Source organism: Neltuma alba, unplaced genomic scaffold (assembly GCF_004799145.2).
Source record: "Neltuma alba isolate B1F8T4 unplaced genomic scaffold, ASM479914v2 tig00001733_pilon, whole genome shotgun sequence".
NCBI classification, from domain to species: Eukaryota; Viridiplantae; Streptophyta; class Magnoliopsida; order Fabales; family Fabaceae; genus Neltuma; species Neltuma alba.
The window spans coordinates 24128-51157 of NW_021632588.1; the positions used below are offsets into that span (position 1 = coordinate 24128).

The 27030-nt window shown below is 36.0% G+C and overlaps 3 protein-coding genes across 3 annotated transcripts; all 3 read left to right on the forward strand.

The window, feature by feature from the left end:
• Positions 1–640: 640 nt before the first annotated feature.
• On the forward strand, positions 641–5698 carry LOC114762357 (hexokinase-1-like). Its single transcript, XM_028951826.1, has 9 exons — positions 641–1384; positions 2167–2317; positions 2400–2582; positions 2980–3054; positions 3235–3390; positions 3522–3620; positions 3692–3822; positions 4809–4890; positions 5031–5698. Exons 1-9 carry the CDS (start codon positions 1113–1115, stop codon positions 5376–5378), a joined length of 1497 nt encoding a protein of 498 aa, XP_028807659.1. The 5' UTR covers positions 641–1112; the 3' UTR covers positions 5379–5698.
• Positions 5699–7663: 1965 nt separating this feature from the next.
• Positions 7664–10013, forward strand: LOC114762338 (uncharacterized tRNA/rRNA methyltransferase slr0955-like). The gene has a single exon (XM_028951806.1). It carries the CDS (start codon positions 7928–7930, stop codon positions 9791–9793), a length of 1866 nt encoding a protein of 621 aa, XP_028807639.1. The 5' UTR covers positions 7664–7927; the 3' UTR covers positions 9794–10013.
• A 9366-nt stretch (positions 10014–19379) lies between these two features.
• LOC114762346 (DNA (cytosine-5)-methyltransferase CMT3-like) lies at positions 19380–26809 on the forward strand. The gene is made up of 20 exons (XM_028951815.1): positions 19380–19610; positions 21250–21284; positions 21434–21533; positions 23007–23114; positions 23211–23330; positions 23440–23539; positions 23617–23831; positions 23919–23984; positions 24102–24362; positions 24482–24540; positions 25018–25084; positions 25169–25486; positions 25548–25559; positions 25595–25663; positions 25750–25836; positions 25926–26013; positions 26140–26255; positions 26355–26459; positions 26571–26614; positions 26731–26809. Exons 1-20 carry the CDS (start codon positions 19380–19382, stop codon positions 26807–26809), a joined length of 2280 nt encoding a protein of 759 aa, XP_028807648.1.
• Positions 26810–27030: the final 221 nt, after the last annotated feature.

Below are 27030 nucleotides of genomic sequence, written 5' to 3' on the forward strand. Positions count from 1 at the left end.
ATAATTTTCGGCAAAAAGAAAATTGTACGCAATAATCAATGCTTATTGAGGTTATATTGCAAAGCGGCAATTTTTTTTTTTAAAAAACCCAAACTATAATAGATACTCTGAAATGAAGATTATACTCATATCATAAGACGAAAACAAAGAGTTTAGGTTATAACGTTGATACTATGAATTCCCTCATCTTTCAACGTATATTTGCGTCAGTGTTTTTATTAGTAGATGAGTTTAAACGCCAGACACCGTAAGAATAATGGGATAAGAATAAAAAATTTCTAAACGTGGACACATCTTAATAACTTATTCGTTAATATAATATTTGGCTATATTTAAATTCTTTATTATAGTATTAAAAACATAAAAATAAATGAAAATAAAAATTACCCGTATTTCTTATGCTGATCCCTGGGCCCTGTGGGCACCAAAACAGATCTACCTCATTATACTAATAAATAAAAAATAAAATAAAGAGGCCACTTGACAAATGGCCAATTAAGGAAGGTGTTATTGTAATTGGAATCTAGAAATTTGACTATGTTTTCGGCCTCGCATTTTTTTCGTTGACTCAAATATTTCATTCATCATGCGCCGGCGATCTTCACTTGCCAAGATGCCATTAAAGCTGTCGGTTTCGAAGGGATGCGAGAAAGTGGAAATCTGAGGAACGTTTAAAGAGTCTTGATCCTATTGCAAATCCTTACGTTAATAATATTACTATTGCTATTATTGACTTTCTCGGTTCGTTACCTCATCTCCTGCGATAGAACGTGATGGTTTTCTGAGACGACCTAACATTAAAAGCACTCTGATCTAGGGTTTGTTATTTGACTTCAATTTAGTTTAATCTCTCTCCTTTTTTTTCCCTCCTCCTTTTACCCTCATCCCCTGCACTACTGTCCTGTCGTTTTCTGACCCTCATCAACACCCGTGGGGAGTAAGAATCTTTGAGTTCCCAAGAGTTTTCCGAAGCTCGACTTGAGCTCGTCGGGATTTCCTTTCCTTCACTGAAGACAAAGCTTGCTGCTTTGACGGTCCCTGATTCATTGAGTAGGCGGGTTCGTAGCTGTCGTTAACGTGGTTGAGGAGCGTGATTGGCAGCGAAGCTGGTGATGGGGAAGGTGGCAGTGGGAGCAACAATTGTTTGTGCTGCGGCGGTTTGTGCGGCGGCGGCGCTTCTGGTGCGCCACCGCATGAAGAGCTCCGGGAAGTGGTCTCGTGCCATAGCTATACTGAAAGAGTTCGAGGAGAAGTGTGGGACCCCAATTGGCAAGCTTAAGCACGTTGCTGAAGCCATGGACGTTGAGATGCACGCGGGTCTCGCATCTGAAGGTGGAAGCAAGCTCAAGATGTTAATCAGCTATGTTGACAATCTCCCGTCTGGGTGCGTATAGTTATTTCCTTCCCCTCCAATTCTCCAAAAAAATTTACGCTTTTTTTATTGGAACGTTTGAATTGGCCTCAACTCAAAGAAGATCATTTATGCGCGTCTACTGAATAGAGAGAGCTAATTGATTAAAATGCTCGAGGATCCAGTTTCCTTTCGGATTCAAGAGCATTCTGTCTAACGTCGATAACTCTTTTGCTTGCTTATGTTTCTGTTTTCTGCGGTTATATAGATATATTTTTGGGTATCCTTTCGAGCTATTTTTATCTTCACCGATCCAGATATATGTGTGTCTGTGTGTTTTCTAATAACGAGGTCTCTTCTTTTCGAAAATAGAGACTCTCGCCTTTTATGCTTTCTTCGCATTTCTTGGTTTTTATTCATTTAATTAATTATCTTGACAATTTTGATTAAACCTATGATGATTCTGTGCTATCTGATTTTGGCTGATGGAATTCTTGTGTCTTTGACTCAATGGCCACACGTAACTTTTCTTTTTTAATTTTTATCAGTTGTCCAGTAATTCTTTGTCAATCAATCATGATTATCTTGATAGTCACTGACTAGATGTTAGACAAGGTAACGGCAAAGCATTTTATAGTTTTCATTGTATTGTGAAAAAATTACAGCCAGAATGCTGAAATATACAACTTGAATGATACAACGATGTGTCACATATTATTTGACGGAAGCAATTAAAATTCAGCGATGTGACCCTGAAACCTTTTTAAGTATTGTTCTTTGTTGTGCAAATCCCATATTTTATCCATTGTTTCTAGGGATGAGAAAGGAATCTTCTATGCTTTGGATCTTGGTGGGACGAATTTTCGTGTTCTTCGTGTACAGTTGGGCGGAAAAGAAAAAGGTGTTGCCCACCAAGGGATGGAAGAAGTTTCAATTCCTCCTCATTTGATGACTGGCTCTTCAGAGGTAAGCCTTTGATGGAAACTGTATCAAAGTAATTTGCATGCAATAATGCCTCACTGAAATGCATCAATTCATGTCATTTCAGGCATTGTTTGATTTTATAGCGGGAGCTCTGGCAAAATTCATTGATTCAGAACCTGAAGCTTTTCATCCGCCCCCAGGCAGACAAAGAGAACTGGGATTTACATTCTCATTCCCAGTTAGGCAAACATCAATTGCATCTGGGACTCTAATTAGGTGGACCAAGGGATTCAATATTGAAGATGCGGTGAATCTTGTTACCTTGACTCTGCTATGTTCAACTTTCTTTGTATTACCATTCATGTTTTGTCATGAAGACTTCAAGTCCAAGACATGCATAAGTATTCTCTATCTGTTAGAGAAACCAACAAGCCCCTTTCTTTTTTTGTCCTGAATTTCTGGATTTCAGATACTACTGTGCTAACTTTGTTATGGTAAACATATGTATCATATTAATGTTCTTTTAGTGTCTCATCGTATCTCGAACAGGATTGTCTCCAAGAGGAGGATATCTATGTGTAACCCAAAAAAAAAAAGGAATAAATTCTCTGTTAGTGATCATCTCTTCAGTTCTCAGCTCTTACTCTTCAAGTATAATAATATGATTGTTATGCCTTAATGGATTCTCTTTGCCTTGTTTATAGGTTGGAGAAGACGTGGTGAGAGAATTAACCAAGTCTATGGAAAAAATTGGCATTGACATGCGGGTCTCAGCTCTAGTCAGTTCCACTTCCATCCCTTTAGTTTCTTTATTTTTTTAATTCAGGCTCTGAGGATGATGATTCTCATTCTATGTCTGAGGAAAATTTTGGAGTTATGAGGTTTCATAGTTACTGCCATTTTTATTGGTAATTTAATGTCTTAGGTAGGAAACAGTACATAATAGCGATTTGATACAGGTTAATGATACCATTGGAACTTTAGCTGGAGGCAGATTCCACAACCCAGATGTTGTTGCTTCTGTGATTCTTGGTACTGGAACAAATGCTGCATATGTAGAGCGTGCACAAGCTATTCCAAAGTGGCATGGTCCTCTGCCAAAATCAGGGGAGATGGTAAGGACGTTATAAATATTTGTGGTTGTAAGTCTCATTTCTTGGATGGTAGACCTATCTTTACAACAAAACTAAGAGCAGCCTGTGATAAGTTGGTGTTGAATCAAACACACTACTTTCTAATTATATAGGTTATCAACATGGAGTGGGGTAGTTTCCGGTCCTCACATCTTCCTCTGACAGAATATGATCACGCTCTAGACGCAGAGAGCCTAAACCCTGGAGAACAGGTGATGATCATCCATCATGAATTTAAACGACAACTGTGCCATCTGTAACACTTCTCCACTATTATTTGCAGATATTCGAAAAGATCATTTCTGGCATGTATTTGGGGGAGATTGTACGGAGAGTATTGTTGAAGATGGCTGAAGAAGCTGACTTCTTTGGAGATACTGTGCCTCCAAAGTTAAAAAAACCATTCATACTTAGGTGTGATGATTCATACAACTAAACTTCTACATCTACACAACTAGGATGGAAATTGTTTATATTGCCGTCTGCCCATTTTGTTGCTGGAGGTGTTTGCTTGTGTGTCTACCTGGGCAGCATGTGTTTGATACTTTATCCTGCTTATCTGTTGCTGTGGTTTAAGTGTTGGGAATGCATCATTGTTCACATTTATTTCACGTTTCTCACCCAGAACTTATCGCTAGTAAGTGGCTAGGTCATTGAGACATCCGCTCAGCATTTTCTTTGTTTTGAGATATGTTATTGACCGTAGAGTGTTGCAGTGCCATGTCAAGATTGCCTCTTTTAGGTTGTGATTGGCGGTTGGTGGGGGACATAGAGAATTGAGGAGGGTGAAAATACGGAGTTATGGAAAGGCTTTACAGTTCTGTTTTTATGCTTGGTAAAAAATGTGGGAAATGTAATGTGGAAAAGCTGTTTTCATCCCTCTTGTTACAAGTGAAAAAACCATAGCGGAATGAACATGTTTTATGCTGGTGAGAAAAGTAATTCATTGTTAACAACAATTTTAAGCAGAGGATCATCGCCTCTTTCATTTTTGTTCAGATTGGTGACATTGCTAATTTTATCTCATCCTGCATCCTTTTGGAGGTACTGTGATAGTCCTAGTGATAGGCAAGTCCTTTTTCATTTCTTCCTTTATATTTCTGGCAAATTGGGTCATTCCAGTTTCATCCCTGCCAAATGCTGCATCACTTTTTGTTGTTGTTTTGGAAATGTAACTGTGTGGTCCTGTTGTTTTAAATTTTTTCCAAAAAAAAAAGAAGGGGTTTTGTTCCAGCATAGTTGTGCAAAATGATGAGATATCGGGAGAACAGATCGCTGTTTTATTGCACTTTCTAATCTTCCTGTTTTGAATTTTATAAATATGCAGGGGAACACATTGCTGTTTTATTGCTTGTTTAAGCTTCTGAGTTTTTTTCGTTTATTTGTTTTGGGATGTGTAGGACACCTGACATGTCTACCATGCATCATGATACCTCTCCAGATCTGAAAGTGGTTGGAAACAAATTGAGGGACGTATTTGAGGTATGCATGCTCTAGTTTCATACTCGATGTGGAGGTTTTCTCGTCTCAGCACATATCACCCTCACTTGTTACAGACTCATTTATTTAGGTAGCATTTCTTTTTTCATGAGAAGTGAAAGTTTAGCTGTTCTTTTTGTCAGGTTTCTAATACATCCCTCGAGACAAGGAAGATTGTTCTCAAAGTCTGTGACATTGTGGCCAATCGTGGTGCCCGCCTTTCTGCTGCGGGCATTCTAGGCATCCTCAAGAAAACAGGAAGGGACACAGTCAAGGTCGGGGAGAAGCAGAAAACAGTGATAGCATTGGATGGAGGATTGTTCGAACACTACACTAAGTTCAGAAGTAGCTTGGAGAGTACGATGAAGGAGTTGCTGGGAGATGAGGTAGCTGAGACCATTGTCATTGAGCATTCTAATGATGGTTCTGGCATTGGAGCAGCACTGCTCGCAGCTTCTCATTCCCAGTACCTGGGAGTTGACGAGTCCTGAAAACTTGATGATTAATGACTACGTCAAGATGTGTAATATGTTCATTTTTTTTTTAAGCGTAAATCAATAGTGTCAAGGGCTTTTAACCATGGGATTATGCCGGAGTCCTCTCGGAAAGTTTAACGAAGGACTCAGTTCATTCTTACTGCAACTTGTAGTGCCGGCTATATTTTTGGTTGCAGGAATAAACATGGCAAATGTAAACTAAACTTGAAGAGTTATCTGGAGTGTAATCTGTTTCCGTTCCGCGCGAGAATAAATCAGGACAAGATGAACCATTCAAGAGTTAATATCAATGGAGAGTTTTGTGATTTGTGGGCCTTTCTTCCTCCCCCTCCTCCTCTAATTTCGTGCGATAACGTTTAATAATCGGACTATCTTCGAGAAACTCTGGATTACTGCAATGTATCTTTGTCAACAAGACAACATCTCTATCTGAAAAATAATGATTCTATCGGAGTTACTAATGGCGTTGTAGAGTGAAGAATTTGATTTAGAATGGTGAACTTTAGTTGTGGAATGGTATATCATATTCATATGGAGTATTTGACAATCTTGGAAAGGCAAATTTGCCAACAAAATATGAGTAATACCATGTGTAGAAGTGTCATTAACACGGAAGCCTTGACAGGTCTAACTCATGAAGACTGCTTCCATTTAATTTTGAGTCTTATGATTAACGTGAGAATCTATAAATTCTTTTTCTTTTTTCGTACAAATCTAGAGACTTCTTCTTGTTTTTTTTTTTTTTTGGGTATTAGAAGCTATAACCTCATGTCAGTCGATTTTTTACTAATTGGATGGATGTATTTTTGTTAGTATTTACAAACTCTTTTGAATGGTAAAGGCTCTCGAAATTTAACTTGCCAAAAGCCTAAACCTTTTTCTCAAAAAGGGGCAAAATAACAAGCAAGTTCAATCCAAACTCCAAAAGTGACTTCCTCAAGGAAAAAATATGGCACTTTTGATAATTTTAAATGTTTTCCAGATGGATATAAACAATTTCAATAATTTAAATTACTGAATATACAATGATAAACAATAGATATCTCTTGAGCAAGGAAAAAAAAACCGGACCGGACCGGTCGGTTCAACCGGAAAACCGGTAAACCGGTCTGCAGTCCGGTCTGGTTTAACTGGTGAACCGGGGATATATTGAACCGGTGAAAAACCGGTTTAACCGGTATTAAACCGAGTAACCCGGTTCAGTGGGTTACCCGGTTTTTTAAAAAAAACCTCCCTTCGCCTCTTTTCTCGCTGAGTCGTTGACTTTCCCCATTTCCCTTCCCTGATTCCCCTTCAGCGCAGGCTCCTCCCTCCCTCAAACCCAAGCCAGAATCGCCTCCTCCAAGATCCTTGCTCCCTGGCATCGTTGATAGCAGAGGCTCCTTGTTCGACCTTTTCCTTCCACATCCCTCATAAACACTTTCTCCCTTGCCTCTGACACTCGCTCCCTCACTTTCTCCCTCCTTCGTCTAGTAACTGCTTTGGATTTCCGGTTAAAATATCGTGCATCAACACGAGCCATGTACCCACACTCTAACCCTACATTCTCACGCACCGCCAACTCCATCGATCATTTTCCGTCGCCAGCTGCAACCACCACGCGACCACTACCTATCCTTCGATTATGTCAGTGCATTCCATCTCCACTTCTCAGCAACACCTCATTGCAGACCAGCTCACCGTCGCTGATGTTGACATGAGCCTCAACAATAATAGTTGCAGCAGCTACGGCTCCATAAGAATGAATATTGCAACCCTGTTTCTATTCTGTTTGCTGAGTTTCTCAGCTTCGATGACAATCCGGTTCGCAGAGTCTACAATATGGGTGATTTGCAGGTTAATCCTCCACTCACAGTCTCACACATGCAATTTTGCTTTGCTCTCTCGTAGTATAACTGTATAAGCCGTATTTAAATTGGAATATATTTGGTTGTGTTGTGTAAATGGGTATAGAGGGTAAACGAAATGCAACAGAGAAATCAAATTTTTTTTATATTATTTATGGAATTTGTTTTATTTTAATATTATGAGTTAAATTATATTATTTTAATATGACCGGTCCAACCACGGTCCGACCACGGTTCGACCAGTAACCCTTAACCCACTGCCTTGACCGGTTTAATTCCCGGTTTGGTTTTTTGTTTCTTGCTTTTGAGAATTTCAATGAAATTAAATAATTTTTATAATTTCAAAATATTTTTTGCCGAACATTTTAAAAATAAAAATGAATGAATATTGACGCCCCTGCGGCTGCGATCTTGTCTCGCCACCGCCTAATCTTCTCATCCTCAGCGCTCAGCGCACAAAACTAAAACAGCGTCGTTGGGGAGCGGGTAGACTGCCCTAGTGCTCCCGGGCTCGGCTCAGGCTTCAGGAAGGCTGCAACTTATCGATGGAAAGTAGATAAGATACTTACATGGTGGCTCCGAAAGCCCCTAACTCCTGTATCAGGTAGTTCGATTCCCCTTGTATTTATCTTTTATCGGCTCTGAGATTCATCTCTGAGCTTTAATCTCCGAGATACGGTTTCTTTGTTGCATATAATGTATACAAACCTGACCAGAGCTCAGGGTTTTCCACGGGTTCCAAAGATTTCTCCGGGTTCTAAATGCTTCCAATCATCCCACGCGTTGAAGACCCAATGCTTACCATTTTGCTCAGCTCCAAAACCCTCTCAAAACCCCTTGTTAAAGAATCCCAATTTTTATTCACATAAGGCCAGGAATAAAATTGGAAGCTTCTGTTTGATGAATCCAGTAAAGTATTCAACCGAATTGCTGCATGGAACCTTGGAAACGGGAAAACTAGTGAGTTCTAGGCATGTCTCGTATGGGCTGCTGCTTACAAGTTCTGGACGTTATTGCCTTTCATTAAGGCCGAGAAGTTTTTCGAGTTCTTACGCTGGGAAGGTTAACGAAGGGATTGGTGTGGGAAGAGCGGGAAAGCAACTTCCTTGGTTAGCGTCAAATGAAGTTAGGGAAGCTAAAGATTCGGGGAAGACAAAAGTGACAAGCATTAGGGGCTCCATTCAAGAAGAATCAGCAGATAAGGAAAAGAAATTCAGTAACAGTTCTTCTGTGGAGGAATCTCTGAAGAGGTCAGGGAAGTTAAATTACAGGTCCTCTTGGGAAGAATCAATTCAAAGGTTAGAGAATTCGACAATTCTGGAATCTGGACATTCTTCTTTACTATCATCAGCAAAATTCAATACAAAAGGTGAAATTTCTGCAGTTAAAGAAAGTAGGTACGGGTCAATGAAGATTGTGGGAGAACAGAGAAGTGTTTATGGTGGCAGGCGTGGGAAGTTGGGTGATGATGAAGAAGAAGGTAATGATGAAACAGAGGAGGCTATTGACGACCCAAGGTGGGATAACATAAAAAATAAATTCAGGGGGATCGCGGGAGGAAGAGCTGGATCAGAGAGACCTGAGCTTCGGAGATGGAATAAGCAGGAAAGTTGGGGAAGAAAGACATGGAAAGAGGCCACACAATCAACTGTGCCTAAGATTGTTGGCGAGGGAGTCTATGGAGTTGGACCAGTTTTGGCTGCATTATCAGCTGGAAGAAGGGAATTCTATGCATTATATGCACAAGAAGGACTGGACTTGAGTAGCAACAACAGGAAGAAGAAGGACAAGAAAGGATTTGAGAGAGTTCTGAGGATCGCTGAAAAGATTGGATTAAGTGTTAAAGAAGCATCAAAACATGACCTTAATATGGTAGTTGATAATCGCCCTCATCAAGGCTTAGTGTTAGATGCTTCACCGTTAGAGATGGTAAAAATAAAAGAATTAGATCCTATTTCTGTTGAGGAAGGGAGAGGTTGCCTTTGGGTAGCCTTGGATGAGGTTACTGATCCTCAAAATTTGGGGGCAATAATTAGGTCTGCTTATTACTTTGGAGCTTCTGGGATAGTATTGTGTGCAAAAAATTCTGCCCCATTGAGTGGTGTTGTAAGCAAAGCAAGTGCAGGCTCGCTTGAATTGATGGAGCTCAGATATTGCAAGAATATGATGCAGTTTCTAGTGTCTTCATCTGAAAACGGTTGGCGAGTTCTTGGAGGCTCTGTGTCCTCAAAAGCTGTCTCCTTGGATGATATTGTTCCTGGTCCACCTACAATTCTTGTTTTGGGCAGTGAGGGGACCGGTTTGAGACCTTTGGTTGAGAAATCATGTACTCATTTAGTTAGGATTCCTGGGAATATTCCTGTTGATCTGACTGCTAGTGAATTAGATGGTGAAACTACTGGTTTGAATTGTGAGATTTCTGGTAAAGACTTCCAATCATATTTAGCTGTGGAAAGCTTAAATGTTAGTGTTGCAGCGGGAGTGCTGCTTCATCATTTAATTGGAAAAAAGTTAGAGGCATCATTGCCACATGTGGGTAGTCAGGGTGATGCACTTGAATGAGAACTTGGAAGATCGTTGAACGCGAACATTGACTTTGTTTGTGCTACTCCGAGTTTCTCTTGGTGAAACCTTGTTTATTTCTTTCATCATGTATTGCATAACCGGTTATCTCATTGGTCATGTAATGTATTCATCTTACGTGCTCAATTTTTTAGGGAGTGAATTATGTTTAAGGACCACATTCATGATTAAGAATCACTAATGATAATTTTCAAAATAAGATGAGAGCAATTTAGTCAAAAAGAATCTATCCTTCTGACCTCACAAAACCCCGATTTCGAGGAGGGTCAGTTCTCAAACCGTGCTACCTTCCTTTCAAAGTTCCTTGTTTGTTTTGGGCCTGATTCCTTTCAATTCTTCACTCCGAACCAGACAATAACAAAGGAGGTAGAGCCATCCCCTCCCAATGGGCTCAACCGGCAGACCCGCTCGTTTGACCGCCGATTATGGTTAAAAGTAATTATATCGAAGAAAAAATTATGGCAAACTAAGACTAGCATTTTTTTAGCTAAGCACTGATTGGAGATAATCTTATTGGTTAACCACATTGTGAAGGACTAACAATCTTGTGACATTGTTAAGTACTAAATATAGGTGCCTCTAACAGGAAGGATTCAAATATTGGTTCACTTTGAGTTCCTAGCAACTACTAGACTCAATCCTATTGGTAGCTGAGACTAACTTTTTTTTTTGGCACTATTAAGTGAGTTGGGTTTTGGGGACTTATTAGGGTTAGGGCATACCTCCAAACTAAAAAAGCGTTTACAGAGATATTTAAAAATCGTCCACCAATAAGGTCCTCATATCGGCAGCGAGATTTGAACTCATAATCTTGTGAGTTATAAGCCGAATCCTTAGCAACTAGACCAACTATTGTTGATAGCTGAGACTAACATTTGAATCAATGGAAATTACCTCTACTATGAAAATGCTTGTGCTTCGGTGATAAAAAGAAAATACCTGTGCTGAGAAAGAAAAAGGGACTGACGTTTGAATTGTTTGGGTTGAGCCCTACTGTTATGAAGGAACCGATTGAATTTTATTAAGGTGGGCTTGTTAATTGTTCCATATACTTTGGGCTTCAAATAGTGTAGGCCCTATTATACTTGTCAGTTATTTTAGTCCACAAAGGCTTCAGACAATGTCAAAAGATTTAGTGCGATTTGTCATCACGTTTTAAATCACGTATTAGTACTTTCTATGTAAATTACAACAAAACTTTTTTTTAAATATTTACCTTGTATTTTATAAATTATGATTAAAAAACTATTTAAAAGTCATTCCAAACGAGCCCTTAAGGTGCTCCCTTCCCTTCATTTTTTCAAAAACAGCACATTGCACCGGACCTCCTTATTGTTTAACAAAACATGTTTTTGTGATCAAGAATTTTGATTTAGCGAGTTTTATGTGCATATGAAATGAGTTGTTAGCTGGCTGAACCCATTTAAACATCTTAATTAATTTTTGTATGTACGGGTCAATTATTACTAAAATATTGCTGCTAATTTTATGTCTGAGTATTATTTTTATACAGGCGAGAGTTGCTTATGTTTTGGCATGGGGCTTTATGCATGCTTCAGTGCCCTTATACAGCCCTCTCACTTGTTAATGAAATCATAAAATGCCGTGTTCTTTTCATTGTTAACAATATATACAAATTGATTTTCTGCATTAAGAGAAGAAGATAATGGCTGAAAGAAAAGAAACCACACACAGATTCACTCCCCTTTTTATATTTATTTCTATCTTTTGTATGAATACCGTGTGTAGTCCCCTTAATAGTTAATAAGCTGGTATGCTAATCACGTTTTAACAGCTGAACCAACTTTTTTGTATGTGCTAATTAGTTATTAATGAAATGTTGTTTCTTGTGCAGTGCATAATGCTTAGCTTACCGTTTATTTTGAAATATGCGTCTACATTTCTGAGCCTTCATGCATTGCCCCGAAGCCTCTAATTGTTAATTGTTTTACAAAGTTGTAAAATGACCTTTTCCCCCCACTTAATTGTCAGTCAAGATTGATTATATATACAAATTGAATTTCTACAATTAAAATTTATGCATTTAAATGGAGGAACCCAGTGACACAAATAGAAGCAATCACACAACAGATTTACTTTATTTTTTATTTATTATTCTCAATCTTTTGTATGAATTCTATATAAGTGTGTGTGTAATTCCCTTAACAAGGTTTATCGTGTTATAAGGAATAAGTCGGTAAAGACAAGTATTGATAAGCTAGGTATAAATTGAATTTTTATACTTAGAAATTATGCATACAAAAGACAATAACTTAAAGAGATGAAAGGGCTTGTTTGTTTTTGTTCTTTGTTTTCTTGGTTTCAAAACAATTTTATAAAATTGTTTTTAGAACAAGTTTTGAAAACAAAAAAATAAAAGAATTTGTTTGGATAATAATTTAAAAAAATCATGTTTAAAAAAAAACTCATAAAAAACCATACTTGTTAGATGATAGTTGTGATTGATAATAATAAGTGATGAATAGTAGATGAGAAGAAAATAAAATTTCTCAAAATTTTTCAAAACAAAAACAAAAAAACATATAAAAATTGTTTTGGTTTTTTTGTTTTTAAAAACTTGTTACTGTTTTTTGTTTTTTAAAACAATAGACTAAAAACAACTTACCAAACAAGTTTTTTGATTTTTCTGTTTTAAAAAACTAAAAATTGTTTCCAAAACAAGAAACCAAACAAGTCCGAAATCACGGATGATATTTATTCTCTTTCCTTACATTTATCATTTACTATCTCTTGTACAGGTTTCGTGTATGCAATCATTTTTCAGATTATAGTAGATATAACATACATGCACCCGCGCATTAATGAGGAATGTTTGGAAGAAAACTAAAACTTTAAGTAACATGATTTATATTTGATTAAGAAATAAGCATAAGTTTTTAAGAAAGTATAAAGCCAAATTTCACATGAAATTGATGGCGAAGATAGTGTCACAGATAAAACAATTAACCTCACAAGATATTCACTGTATGTAGTTCCCTCAACAAGGTATATAATGTTTTAATAGATGGATCAATTTATGTGTATTGATAAGTTATTATTAAAATACCATTTCTTATACAACTAATACTTACTGATTTTCTTTCTTGGAAGATGCGCACATATCTCTAGACATTTCACATATTGCACGAAAAGTGAAAGGCTTATAAGTGTAACTTGATACATGATTATTTGATTAAAAAATGAGTTTTCAAAAAATATGAAGCCAAGTCTTACATGAAACTTGAGAGGAAGATAATGATACAAAGAAAACCAACCACACGATCCGCTATATTTTTATTTAATGTTTTCTATCTCTCGTATAACTTCTACTTTCTTATTAACCGGAGAGTTTATAACATTTTAACAGATGATGAATCACCGCTTCTTTGCAGACAACTTGGTGTTATTTCGAGAAGCCTCTAGTCTACAGATGGAACTGATGAAAAGAGTTACCAGTGCACAAATACCTTCTTTTTAGCATGTGGACATAAAAATGAATCGGAGTAAAACACGAATGTGATGCTCCGAAAATATGCATTTCTCCAGAGCATGTAAGTTGACCAAGCTCCCAGGTGACCTTTGGAAAATATCTGGAAATTCCTATTATTCGTACATGGGCCTCCTAGTATGTTTACTCCCTTACTTGAGAAAACCAGGAAGAGGATATCTTACTGCTGGAAAGGAAAGTTTTTACCTTAGCTGGGCATTCCATGCAGACTATGCTAATTCCCAGGAAGATTTCGGGTGAGATTGAGAAAAAAGAGGAGGGGTTTTCTTTAAGGAGAGAGTGGGGAAGGGAGAGAGCTAAACATTCTATTCTCCCGTGGAAAGAAGTCATAGCAATAATCGTAAAAGAGGAAAGGGTTGCAGGCATTAAGGACAGGAAACGGAGTAAAGCTCTTATTAGGGAGCTTTGTTATAATCTTGTTACCAAACCACATAAATTTGGGGTTTGAGTCCTTAATGCTAAATATAAACTTGGAAGAAAGCTTTGCCTGAAGTTAAGAGAAAACAGAATACCTCTCTGACTTGGAGGGGAATTAGCTAGTAATTTAGTGTGATACGGGAAAAATTTAAGAAAGGAGTGGGAAGTAGAAAGACGTTCAATGAAGATGCTCCTTTTTGGAGTGCACACTGGATCGATCATACCTCAAGTCTCGCAGATACGATGGCTGGACTTGTGGGTTTGGTTGACATTAATGAAAGGTAGGAGATTACTTGAGACCATCGGGTGATTGGAATGAGTTGTTGGCTGCCTAATATTGTGGTGGACACTATTGCTCTCACAAAACCAAAAAGAGGGTTCAGTGAGAGTGAGGAATATTACTAGAAGCAGTCTGTGGATGACATTTTTTACTGTAAAATTTGTTTTTTTTTTACTTTTAAGTGCAACTGGCTAGTCTTGCATGAAGCAGACCATACAGCGAAGCTAAGATAGAAAAGGGGAACGATTAAATCTTCACAATGCCCTTGTGGGTTTCCTGAAGAAGAAACTGTTTTGCACTTGTTCAGAGATTGCGAGGCAGCTGAGGGAAAATGGAGAGAGTTAGTGGGATCAGAATTTTGGCAAGGCTTTAAAGGTGGGATGTAAATTGAATGGGATAAATGGAACCTAAAAATGGAAGATGTTGGTTATTCCAGAATTAAGATGACATGGACCATTGGAATTGAGGAAAATGAGCTAAATACAAGTATACAAACCACTGTATTAAGAGCGATCCAAGAACAAAGACCGCTGCATACTTTTAATAACCAACAACTACGTTTCAGAAGGCAGAGAGAAAATGCTTTAACGGTTATTAAGGATTTATGCTTCAGCAAGAGAATTTATTTGTGGAGGGGCAACCTAGAAAATAGAAGAAGAGTGGGAGTGAGTGTATATCTTCTACAAGAAGATGGAGATTATGCTTTCTCATATACATATATGTGAACTCAAAGCGATTGCTATTGGCCTTTGTTACTGCTGGGAAAAAGGAGTGCAAAGCATATAAGTGCATGCCACTAATGCTCAATGTTATGATATTTTGGCCCAGGAGGGTTGGTCCAACTGGTTCGATAAGGGGAGGGTAAGGCGCCGCGTACCCACCAGGTCTAAGGCTCGAATCCTGGGAAATCCCTTCACTGGGACGCTCCGGATTAGTCAGTTACTCAAAAAAGGTGCTGGACACCGAAGGCGAAAGCAAAAAAAAAATGTTACAATATTTTGACTAGGGATCTCCCAGATTATCATAGTCAAGGAGGAAGTTGGAGATTTTTGTAACTATCATTGGATCGAGTTGTTCCGTTTCAAGGATAGAGAGAGTGACCACTGACCATGGCCTTAGGAATATTATGAGAATGGGTAATTTATTTTCCTCTTAATTTTAGTCAAAATTAATAATATACACATAACGCTTATTGATTTTCTGTTCATATATTTCTAAGTCCTCATACATGATACGATCTTTATTAAAAAAATTCTAATATGAATAATGCTTTCTGATTTTCTACGCACATACTTCCAGGCCCTCATGCATGATACAATTTCTATAAAAATTGTTTCTTACGCAAGCAACGCTTACTGATTTCCTGCGCACATATTTCTAGCCCCTCATGCATGGCACGAGACCTCTCGCTATTTTACAAAATACTCTTTTAGTTTTAAATATATTTATCAAACTGAATGAAATTAGTTAAATTAATTATTTATTAAAAAATAATAATTTATGAATCCTCTTTCAAACGTGCAATGTAAGGGATAGCAGTATATTAAAAAATTAAAATTAAAAATATAAAGTAGATTAAAATCTTATATTTATGATTAAATTAACCCCCAACCAGCTTATACATTTAAGACCAAAGGAAGTAAATAAAAAAATTTAGTTTTCCATCCTAATCTTAGTTAGAGTTGTCTTAAAATGCAGTTTCTATTAAAAAAATACCATTTCTTATAGAGTTAATGCTTACTAATTTTCTTTTTTGGAATATACCCCCATATTTCTAGGCCTTCATATATTACACGAGGTCTCTCGTTATTTTAAAATTGCTCCTTATACAAATAACACTTACTGATTTTCCATGCACATATTTCTTGGCCTTCATACATGAAACGATTTTTATTAAACTTGTTTCTTACACAAGGAACGTTTACTGTTGATTGCTGTGCACATATTTCTAAGTCCTAATACATGATATAGTTTCTATTAAAATTGTTTTTTATGCAAGTAATGCTTCTTGTTGATTTTCTGCGCACATATTTCTAACCCATCATGCATAGCATGAGGCCTCTCGTTGTTTTACAAATTACTCTTTTAGTTTTAAATATATTTATTGATAAGAATAAAATTAATAAAATTGATTGTTTATAAAAAAATGGATTACAATTTATAAATCCCCCTTAAAATGAGCAAAGTAAGAGACAATAGTATATAAAGAAAATTTAAAATTTGATACGCATAGTAGATTTGAATCTTATATTTAAAACGAACAAAATCAATCCCCAATCAACTTCTATGACCAAAGGAAGCGAATGAAACAAATTCAGTTTTTTGCCTCAATCTCAGTCAAAATTATCTTAAAATACAGTTTCTATTAAAAAACTATTTTTTATACAACTAATGCTCATTGATTTTCTATATTAGAATATGCACATAGGTGTGTTCAACTGTGTCCTGTCTTAACGTCTTGTCCCTATCCTAGTCATTTTTTTGGGACAGGATGAAAGCAGAATGGAATAAAATTATTCGGGAAGGACAGGACGCAGGACAAGGCGTCCTATCCCAATATATTATCTTTATTTTTAGTTGTTATAAATTTATTTTATTTACCATAGTAATAGTATTTTGGTAATGGTATTTATCAATTGTTATTTTTATATGTTTATAAGTTATTTTTGTATGGGTTATATGATATTTTTTGTAGTGAATATTTTAGGTTTGTTTATTTTTTATCTCTCATGATTACAAAAAATATTTTCTTTGTTATTGTTTCCTCATTTTTATCTATTTTCCTCACATAATTTCTATTATAAGTTTTTATATTTTCTACATAGTTAGTTTTTAAATTTAAAAAAAAGAGATGGGACGTTCCTATTGGAATGGGATGGAACAGGACAAAAGACGAAAAAGCTATCCCATCCCAATTATTGGGATGAGATTGGGACAGGATTATCTTTGTCCCGTGAACACTCCTATATGCGCCTATATTTCCAACTGTCTCGTTATTTTAAAATTTCTCCTTGTACAAATAACACTTACTGATTTTCTACACATATTTCTAGCTAGAACCTCATACATGATATTGTTTTTATTAAAATTGTTTCTTATACAGGAAACGTTTTACTATTAATTTTCTGTACACATATTTCTAGGCCCTTTTACATGATACAGTTTCTATTAAAATTGTTTTTTATGCGAGTAACACTTGCTGATTCTCTGCGCACAAATGTTCTAGGCTATCATGTAAAACACGAGGCCTCTTGCTGTTTTAACAAATAATCCTTCAGTTTTAAATATATTTATTAATATAATTAAAATTAATTAAATTAATTACTCATAAAAAATGAATTACAATTTATAAATTCCCTTTAAAATGCACAAAGTAAGCGACAATAACATATAAAAAAATTTAAAATTTGAAAGACATGACAGATTTAAATATTATATTTAAAACCAAATCATTCCTCAGTTAGCTTCAACATTTGAGACCAAAGGAGGTGAATAAAAAAAAAAATCAGTTTTTTTGTCTTGATCTCAGTTAAAATTATCTTAAAATACAATTTCTATTAAAAAAATATCATTTTTTATACAGCTAATGCTCTGGAATATGTGCCCATATTTCCAGGCCTTCATACAATAAACGAAGCCTTTCGTATTTTAAATTGTTTCTTATACAAATAACGCTAACTGATTTTCTTAGGCCCTCATACACGATACGGTTTCTATTAAAACTGTTTCTTATCAAGGAACGTTTATTGTTGATTTTCTATGCACATATTTCTAAGCTATACAGTAACGCTTACTGATTTTCTTCTCACATGTTTCCAGGCCATCATGCATAGCACGAGGCCTCTCGCCGTTTTACAAAATACTCCTTTGATTTTAAATATATTTATTAATATATATAAAATTAGTTAAATTAGTTATTTATAAAAAATAAATTATAATTTATAAATCCCTTTTAAAGTTGGCAACGTAAGGGACAGTGGTATACAAAGAAAATTTAAATTTTGAAAAAAAATAGATGAAAATCTTATATTTAGAATCAAATCAACTCCCGATTACATTTTATATTTAATAACAAATGAAGTGGACAAAAAAAATAAGTTTTTTTGTCTTAGTCTCAATCAAAATTATATTAAAATATTGTTTCTATTAAAAAATACCATTTCTTATACAGCTAGTACTTATTGGTTTTCTATTTTAGAATATGTGCCCATATTTCTAGGTCTTCATATGTTACCCGAGGCCTTTTGTTATTTAAAAAAGGGAAAACCATATTGAAGGTATCTATACTTTCTCTCAATTTTTAATTTGGTATCTATGTGTTTTTTTCTCTTTAATTAAACATTTAATTTTATCTTTTTAGCAACATTAGCTCTTATAACTTTGTTCTATTGATATTTTTAGTCTCTACATAAGGATTAATAATGTTAATAGAGGAAAACTAAAGATTTAGTTAAGAACAAAAAACATATAGGTACCAAATTGAAAATTAAAAAAAAGTATAGGTACCTCCAATATGGTTTTCCCTTTAAAAAAAAAGAAAGTAAAAAGTATTACGCTTAAATTTCTAGATCTTTATACACTGCATGAGGCCTCTGCCTCTAATTAGTTGGATAAAAATACCTTTTAAATTTTAAAATCCTAAATCAGAAATTATTATAAAAATATATTATTATTTGCTTTTCAAGTGTTGTCACTTGTTATTAAAATATGGTAAACAAAGCTCATTTGAAATTTTGATTTTCAAGAGGTATTTTTTTTACAATTTTTCCTAATAAAATAATTTTTATCACAATTTCAGTTAAAATTAGTAATATATCCAATTTGAATTTCTGCACTTATAATTTATGCATAAAGAGAATAAAATACCATAACTTAAAATATCAAATCACAAATGGATTCATTCTCCTTTGCTCGCATTTATTATTTACTATCTCTTATATGAATTACGTGTACACATTAACACACATGCATCCGCGCATTAATAGTCTTTTCCCACACCTAGGCCCTCATAATAAGTAACTGAAAACTTCACATATTTTGCAAATTAAAAAAAAAGCGTAATGTAAATAAATTTTAATTATTACATTGAGATATTCACCTTTTCATGAAACTATTTGCTTCGCTAATTTGGCTCATCGCCAAACACGCCGGAGGCCCTTAACGTTCACAAAGGTCATTAAAGTCAACATGCCTTGAATTTCGCCTTCCCGCCCTCCTCCCACCATCTTTAAAATTGAGCGCCTTCTATAAATTCCTTCATCTTTCTGGCATTCATTTACATAAGAATCCTTCTCTCCCGCGTGTCGTGGCCACAGCACAACCCTGCTTCTCTCCTCCGCCGCGATCTGGGCGCATCAGCCATGCCGAGCAAACGCAGAACAGAGTCCAGCGCTGGTTCTGCTTCAGCCTCTGGCAAGCCTTCCAAGAAGTTCAAGAAGACGGAGGAGTTGGAGCGTGGGGCAGACGAACTACTTCCTTCTTCAAAGACTCGTGCTAGTGCTGATAATCCTACTGGTAGATTTCTCGGTGAACCAGTTGCCGATCAGGAAGCAAGGCAACGCTGGCCCCATCGGTACCAGGGGAATGGAAAGGTATATTTTCCCTGTAAAGCTTCCTAATTTAAACTCTAAAGTATCCTCATTTTCGCGAAACTAATTTTTTTTTCTTCAAAGAACTGTTTTTGGGATTCCCCATTATGAGCTGAAAACTTCATTTTCGGTACCTGTAGAAAAAGAAAAGAGATAAATTAGGTTTATGATGTCTCCCCCAATGCGTTAAGGCAAACAGCCATGAGGGAGCTCGATTCAGCGAACAAAAGCAATCTGTTTTCAGCACCGGGACTCTATCCCAATCTCCATTACTCTTCAATTTAGGATAACTATATTCAATCGATTCCCGCTTCCGCTTGATTTTATCATATTAGAACTAAATTATTTTAGCTAGATGTCTGTTATATTGAACCAGTACAGTTGAACTTCAAGAAGAACTCATAGCACTGAATAAAGAGAGATTCCTACTACCTTAACACTTTACTACCCGCCTCAATAAAGAATTATCAATAAGAAGCGGCGGGAGTTTGGCTATTGTCCTGCGGGCGAGTGTCATGGCGTCTCCTTCTCTGGCTTATGCCGGATGGGAGGATGTCTGTGCTGTGTCCTTTTTTTTGTCGTCCTTTCCATTTCTTTCTTGTTTTCATTTGAGTTTTCTGATGGACGGGCGGTCCATCTATGTGTAAATAAATGGATCTGAGGGATTTCGTCGCGATAGCATTCGTGTCATGGTGGCTGGATGGACATGGACCTGGTTATTCTGATTCACGTTTCTGGGGGAAGGAACGTGTCGAATGGATTAAGGGATTTTGTAGCGATAGCTCTTGCCTGGTGTTGGTTTTAAGGGGCGATTGGATAGGCGTGGACCTGTTTACTCCAGTTCACGTTTGTGGGGGAAGGAGAGTGTTGGCCATCTCTGTGTTCACACGAGATAGCTCTTGTTGGTTAATGGCTGACATTATTGCCTGTTTGGGTGTGCATTTTGAATGATGCATCCTCGGGTATCCTCCACCGTTTTGAACGGCGCATAGGACCCAAAGTCTTTTAAATTGTAAATACGTTAGGAGTAGGATTATGAATGGTGCATCCTCAGGTATCTCCTGGATTTTTATACGTTCTTTCTGAGAAAGTTTGGTTCGTCGCTAACGTAATTTGATGCTAGAGCATCATTTAATGTGCGTTTATATACTCTGTCTGGGTCATTGAGGCAAGGCTAGCTGAGAAAGTAAACCATATTCTTCTGTGGAAATATTTCTCTCCTGTTGTGTTGCGACGTGGCCATTTTTTTGAAAAAAAATTAGTCAAACCTACCCTCTATTATTAGTCCTATATCCCATACAACTTCAACTCCACTGACCCCTGAGAATCCCATTTTGCAACAAGTACTTGGTTTATGTGTGCATTGTAAATTGTAAAATGTTTTTTACGTGTAATTTTGGTTTATGGAGATTTCTTATGATGGTGAAGTGGTTAAGTCTGCCTATTGAATAAATCACGAGGCGAGTAGCTGGTGTTTTAATACAGAAGATGAAATTTGAGATCTATTTCAAAACAATAGTCTGCCATCAATCTTTGTGTGTGTGTGTGTGTGTGTAATTTTAGATGAGTTTTCCTGACGAATCTTTTGTTTCCACTACTATCAATTTTAATTTCAATGTAAAATTCTTATTTTCATTTTCAGAAAAAGAGGCAATCTGTTGGATCAAATGCAAACAAGTAAGTTAACGTTGGATTGTAAACTTGTTGACATTGATATGTTGATTTTGGTATTACATCCATCATTGAGTAGAATTCCTTTTTATTGTTAACATTTAAATATTTGTTCCAATCTTCTTTTGACGTTTTGACATACGTCTTATGTGTAGTGATGTTGACGAGGAGATTATTCAAGCTCGCCGACACTATACACAAGCAGAAGTAGATGATTGTATTGATTACAAGCTTAATGATGATGCTCATGTGAAAGTGAGTTAAAAAAAATCATTCATTATATAGATAACCATTGACATTTGCACAATTACTTTTGTTATAAGAACAATAAGCTTTACCTTACTAGGTGGGATTGGCTATATAGGTTGCATGATACTACTGTGCTCTATCAATAACCAAATCTTTAAATAAATTGTTAATTAAAAGTTCTTGCTCCATAATGTCATTGAGTGTTCTCCTTGATCTTCTTTTACCTTTTTTTAGAGGGTTTTATATGACTTGATCTGCCCTACTCATTGCGCACCTAATGACCTTCTTTCTATGCCTTAAAATGATTTTCTCCTATTTTCTTTTTAGTAGATGCTGCTCTAACCTTTTCTCATATATGTTCATTTATAATATTATTTTTCCTTGTATGACCACATATCCATTTCAACATCTTTATCATTGCCAGTCTGCTACCCCTATTTTATGCTCTTGTTGTCTCTTTAAAGTCTCATAGTTGCTACCGTATAGCATTGCTGGATTCATACTAGTATGATAAAATTTTCCTTTTACTTTATTAGGTACCTTTCAATCATACATAAGTTCAGTAGCTTTTTTTCATTTAAACCATCAAACTTGAATTCTGCGGTTAACATCTCTACCAATTTCACTTTTTTTTTTTTTTTTTTTGTATAATCGATCTCAAATATTTGAACTTTTCCATTGATCTCCCATTTTAACCTCCAAATCATGTTTAACTTCAAATTACTTTTGTTAGATTGGAATAATTTGTGACAATGCCATGCATAACTTATAAGTGAAGTTTTATTCTAGCTAACTTTGGTTAGGAATTGTATATCGAAGTAGCTGCTTTTTGGGTTGGGAAACATTAGGAGTCAAATAAGTTGTTGCAACTCCAAGCAAGGTTGCATTGCAACTAGTGAATGCTCATTAGCTTAGGATCATTAATATGAGTAGATCCAAAAATCCTCACAGGTTAATTCTACCAATTGAGCCTATACGTGACCACCACCAACAAGTCTTATCCCACTAAGTGGGGTTGGCTATATAAATTACGTTGTGTCATTATGCTCAACTTTTTAATTACACTGTTCAACAATAGGTCAACCAATTGAGCCTATCCTTGTGAAAATATTGTAACAAGTTGTGTCATAAAAGATTCTGGCCAATCCCATACTTTTGTGTCATGTCTCAATTTTTGCTTTTACCTGGTGGTATAACACTTATTATTGTCGTCGTCTCGGTTTCTGCTTTGTTGTTGAGATACATTATGGATCAAAGAAGTGAATGTTACAATAGGATATTATAGGTGGACCTCTCAAGTCTCAACTTGATGGCATTTAAAAGGCAGGGGATTTTCAATATGTTGACTTTCACTTGTTTGCTTTTATGTACATAAGTAGATGTTGGATTCATTGTATAATTCAACTTGTTTCTGCAAGGTGTGCCTCGTATTTTTTGTGACTAACATTTTTATGATGTCGTATATACATGTTGATTTAGGCTGAAGATGGGAAGCTGAATTATATTTGTAAGATCGTTGAAATGTTTGAAGCTGTTGATGGTGCATTGTACTTCACAGCACAATGGTATTATAGGGCGGAAGACACTGTAAGATATATTTTTATTCTTATCAAATCAGAATTTGAAAACCATTGTTATGCGTGCTATTTTACTAATTTTGTATGTTTCCTCCTACTTTTCCAGGTTATCAAGAACCTTGGATATTTAATTGATCCAAAGCGAGTTTTCTTTTCAGAAATTCGGGATGATAATCCTCTTGATTGTCTTGTTGAAAGGCTAAACATTGCTAGAGTACCTCTAAATGTACACCATCAAATTGCACATTTTCTTTCTTTGTCTTTTGTTCTCTTTTCTTTTTTTTTCAGTCGTGTTCTTGTGTGTGGTAAATTTTTACTTGTGTGTTTATTTACAGATGGATTTGGATGCCAAGAAGAAATTAATCCCACCCTGTGATTATTACTGTGATACGCTGTATCTTCTGCCATACTCCACATTCGTTAACCTGCCATCAGGTTATTCTCTTATCTGTATCCTTTTCTTTGTTAACGATCAATTCGGATTGCTTCTCATAACTGGTGCATTAACTCAGAGAGTCGAGAAACTGCTAGTGAGACATCATCAACCATATCTTCTGAGGTGGACGTAAAAGGAAGATCTGTGCATAACTCTATGCTTGAAGAAGTTTCTCAAGTTGAAGAACATAAAGAACAAGAGGTCAAATTACTAGATTTATACTCAGGTTGTGGTGCAATGTCTACTGGTCTGTGTCACGGTGGAATTTTGTCTGGTTTGAACCTTGTAACTGTAAGTCATCCCTTTACCAAAAATTTCACAACATACATTTATATTCTTATTGCCTCGACCTGATATTAGCTTCTCGTTTTTTAATAGAAATGGGCTGTGGACCTGAACAGATATGCTTCTCAGTGTCTGGAAATGAACCATCCTGAAACAGAGGTAGCTATCATTATTTATTTGTTGTTTTATGCATGAATTTACTTTTTAGCTGTAACTGATACTGTGCCATGATGTTCTTGTATGCTAACTTCTACACATCTTTACCTTGCAAATCAGGTTAGAAACGAAATGGCTGAAAATTTCCTATCATTATTGAAGGAGTGGGAGAAACTATGTAATTATTTTTCTTTGATCAAAAGCAATGTACCTCATCAATACGATGATCTCTTTAGCGCAGCAGAAGAAGAAGATGATGACGATACCGACAGTGAAGAAGATGAAAGTGATGAAGAAGGTGAAGTATTTGAAGTTTCAAAAGTGCTTGCCATATGCTATGGCGATCCAAATAACAAAAAAGAGCAGGGTTTGCACTTGAAGGTTTGTTCACTTTGTATCTTTGTCTTTCAATTGATTAAACTTATACCGTCACCCTGCTTTCATTGTCTTCTACCACTGAAGTTGAAAACACTTTTGTTTATTTTAATATGTTCATATAGGTCAGCTGGAAGGGTTATGATTCTGACGAAGACACTTGGGAGCCAATTGAGGGTCTAAGGTAAGAGAAAATATGAATAATCTTAAAACGATGTCATATGCTGTATGTAGTTATTCAAGTAAATGCATGCAGTGCACATTGCAATTTAATTCAGCAAAATAATGTAGTCCAAATTTGAAGATAACTGATATGGATGGTTAGTTTGAATGGTCGGAATCCTACTAGCGATGCAAATTTTGAATTTTTTGAATATAGCTTTTTTTTTTGGTAAGGGAATATAGCTTATTTAAACTTACAAATTGGTGTATCCTATGGAATGATGAGTTGAACTCAATATGACCGCAAAGTGGCTTTGTATGTTGGTGCACTTTTGCTTAAATAAATAATTTTAGCCACCCAATAATTTGGTCTAATGAAGTTTGACTTTTAGACAAGCCTTGCGATGCCAAATTGGACCGTATCTGGTTTTTTCCCAGTGCTTCCATGGTTTATATAACGATTCGAACTTAACTTATTTAAGTATTGGTTTTACTACAGTAATTGCAAGAAAACTATAAAGGAATTTGTCATTGAAGGCTTCAACAAGAAGATCTTACCTTTACCAGTAAGTTTGGCTTGAATTGTACAAACGAAAAGGCTGACGTTATGTTCAGTGTTTGACTTTTCTACCATCACATTTGATATTTAGGGAGATGCTGATGTGATTTGTGGCGGACCCCCATGCCAAGGCATTAGTGGTTTTAACCGCTTCCGGAACAAAGAAAGTCCTTTGAGCGATGAAAAAAATAAGCAACTTGTTGTATTCATGGACATTGTAGAATACTTGAAGCCTAAGTTTGTATTGATGGAAAACGTCGTCGATCTCGTGAAGTTTTCTAATGGATTTCTTGGGAGGTATGCATTGGGTCGGTTGCTTCAGATGAACTATCAGAGTCGCATGGGAATCATGGCCGCTGGCGCCTACGGTCTCCCCCAGTTTCGCCTTCGTGTTTTTCTTTGGGGGCCCGTCCTTCTGAGGTACAGTAGTAATTTGTATCTTTTTGTCTTGAAGTTTTTTTTTTTTTGAGCTGAGTCTTGAAGTTCATGTTAATTGTTTTTAATTCACTTGATGCAGAAGCTTCCTCAGTTTCCACTTCCAACTCATGATGTTGTAGTAAGAGGCGTCATTCCTTTAGAGTTTGAGGTAATTATACATCTAGGAAATTTCTTAGCTATCTGGATTTGTACCTTTTGATTGAGGTGATTTGCTGAATGACACATCATATGCAGACAAGTCTTGTTGGTCATGACGCGGGAGCAGATGTCCAGTTGCAGAAAAAGCTTTTGTTACAAGATGCAATCTCTGATCTACCTCCTGTATGGTTTAACCATTCTGTTTGTTGTTGCTTTGTAATGACTGTTTAATAGTTGGTATGTAACTTGTTGCCATTTTACAAGTTTTTCAGGTTGAAAATGATGAAAGTCGTGATGAGATACCCTATAGTAAACCTCCCCAGACAGAGTTTCAGCGGTTTATTAGATTAAACAGAAATGGTAATGATACATTAAATGGTTAAAGTTATTTGTTTGTAGATAGAATTTATATAGCACTTATTTTTAATGACAATTTACTCCTGTTGTTATATGCGGCTGCTAGATTAAGACGTGTGCTTTTTGCAGAAATGTTAGGCATTCCAGAGAGTTCAAAATCAATAAAGAAGATGATATATGATCATCGTCCACTTGAATTAAATAACGACGATTATCAACGCGTGTGTCAGATCCCCAGAAGAAAGGTTCTTTATCTAATGGACATACTTATTTCAAGAAAAAAGGTGTTCATACAAAAGATTATAATGTTAATTTTCAGCATTGGTTATTTTTTTGCCCACTAGGGTGCAAATTTCAGGGACTTACCTGGTGTACGTGTGCGATCAGATAACAGGGTTGAATGGGACCCTGATGTAGAACGTGTATATTTAGAATCAGGAAAGCCACTGGTAATAAGCTTGTGTGCTTATCCATTCATGAATTCTCCTATGATTTTTCATTCTATAATTCTATGATGTTTGATCTTTATCTCTACTTTGTTTCTTGAATTGTTTCCATAGGTGCCAGATTATGCCATGTCCTTTATTAATGGTTCTTCATCCAAGTAAGTAATCCTTATGATGATTTGGATCTAACCTTTTCGTACTTAGTTAATTTGAATGTAGAACGGGCCTAGTTTTCGAAACACTGATGCTGGAATGGTTTTGTTGATGTGTTTAGACCATTTGCAAGATTGTGGTGGGATGAAACCATACCAACTGTTGTGACAAGAGCAGAGCCACATAATCAAGTATGCTGAGTACAAATTATCTGGTTCAAATTTATGAATGGTAACTTTTCTCTGAAAAAAGAGAAAATTGGGGAAAAGTACCCGTGATAAATTTTATCAATGAGAAGGACCCGATAAATTTTCAATGGAGATTTCCCCTCAATTTTCCGAAAAAAGGGGGAAATATCTTTGTTTTTCCTCGAGCATTTTGCCTTAAGAATATGTTATATGTAGAACTCTGTTTTTCAACA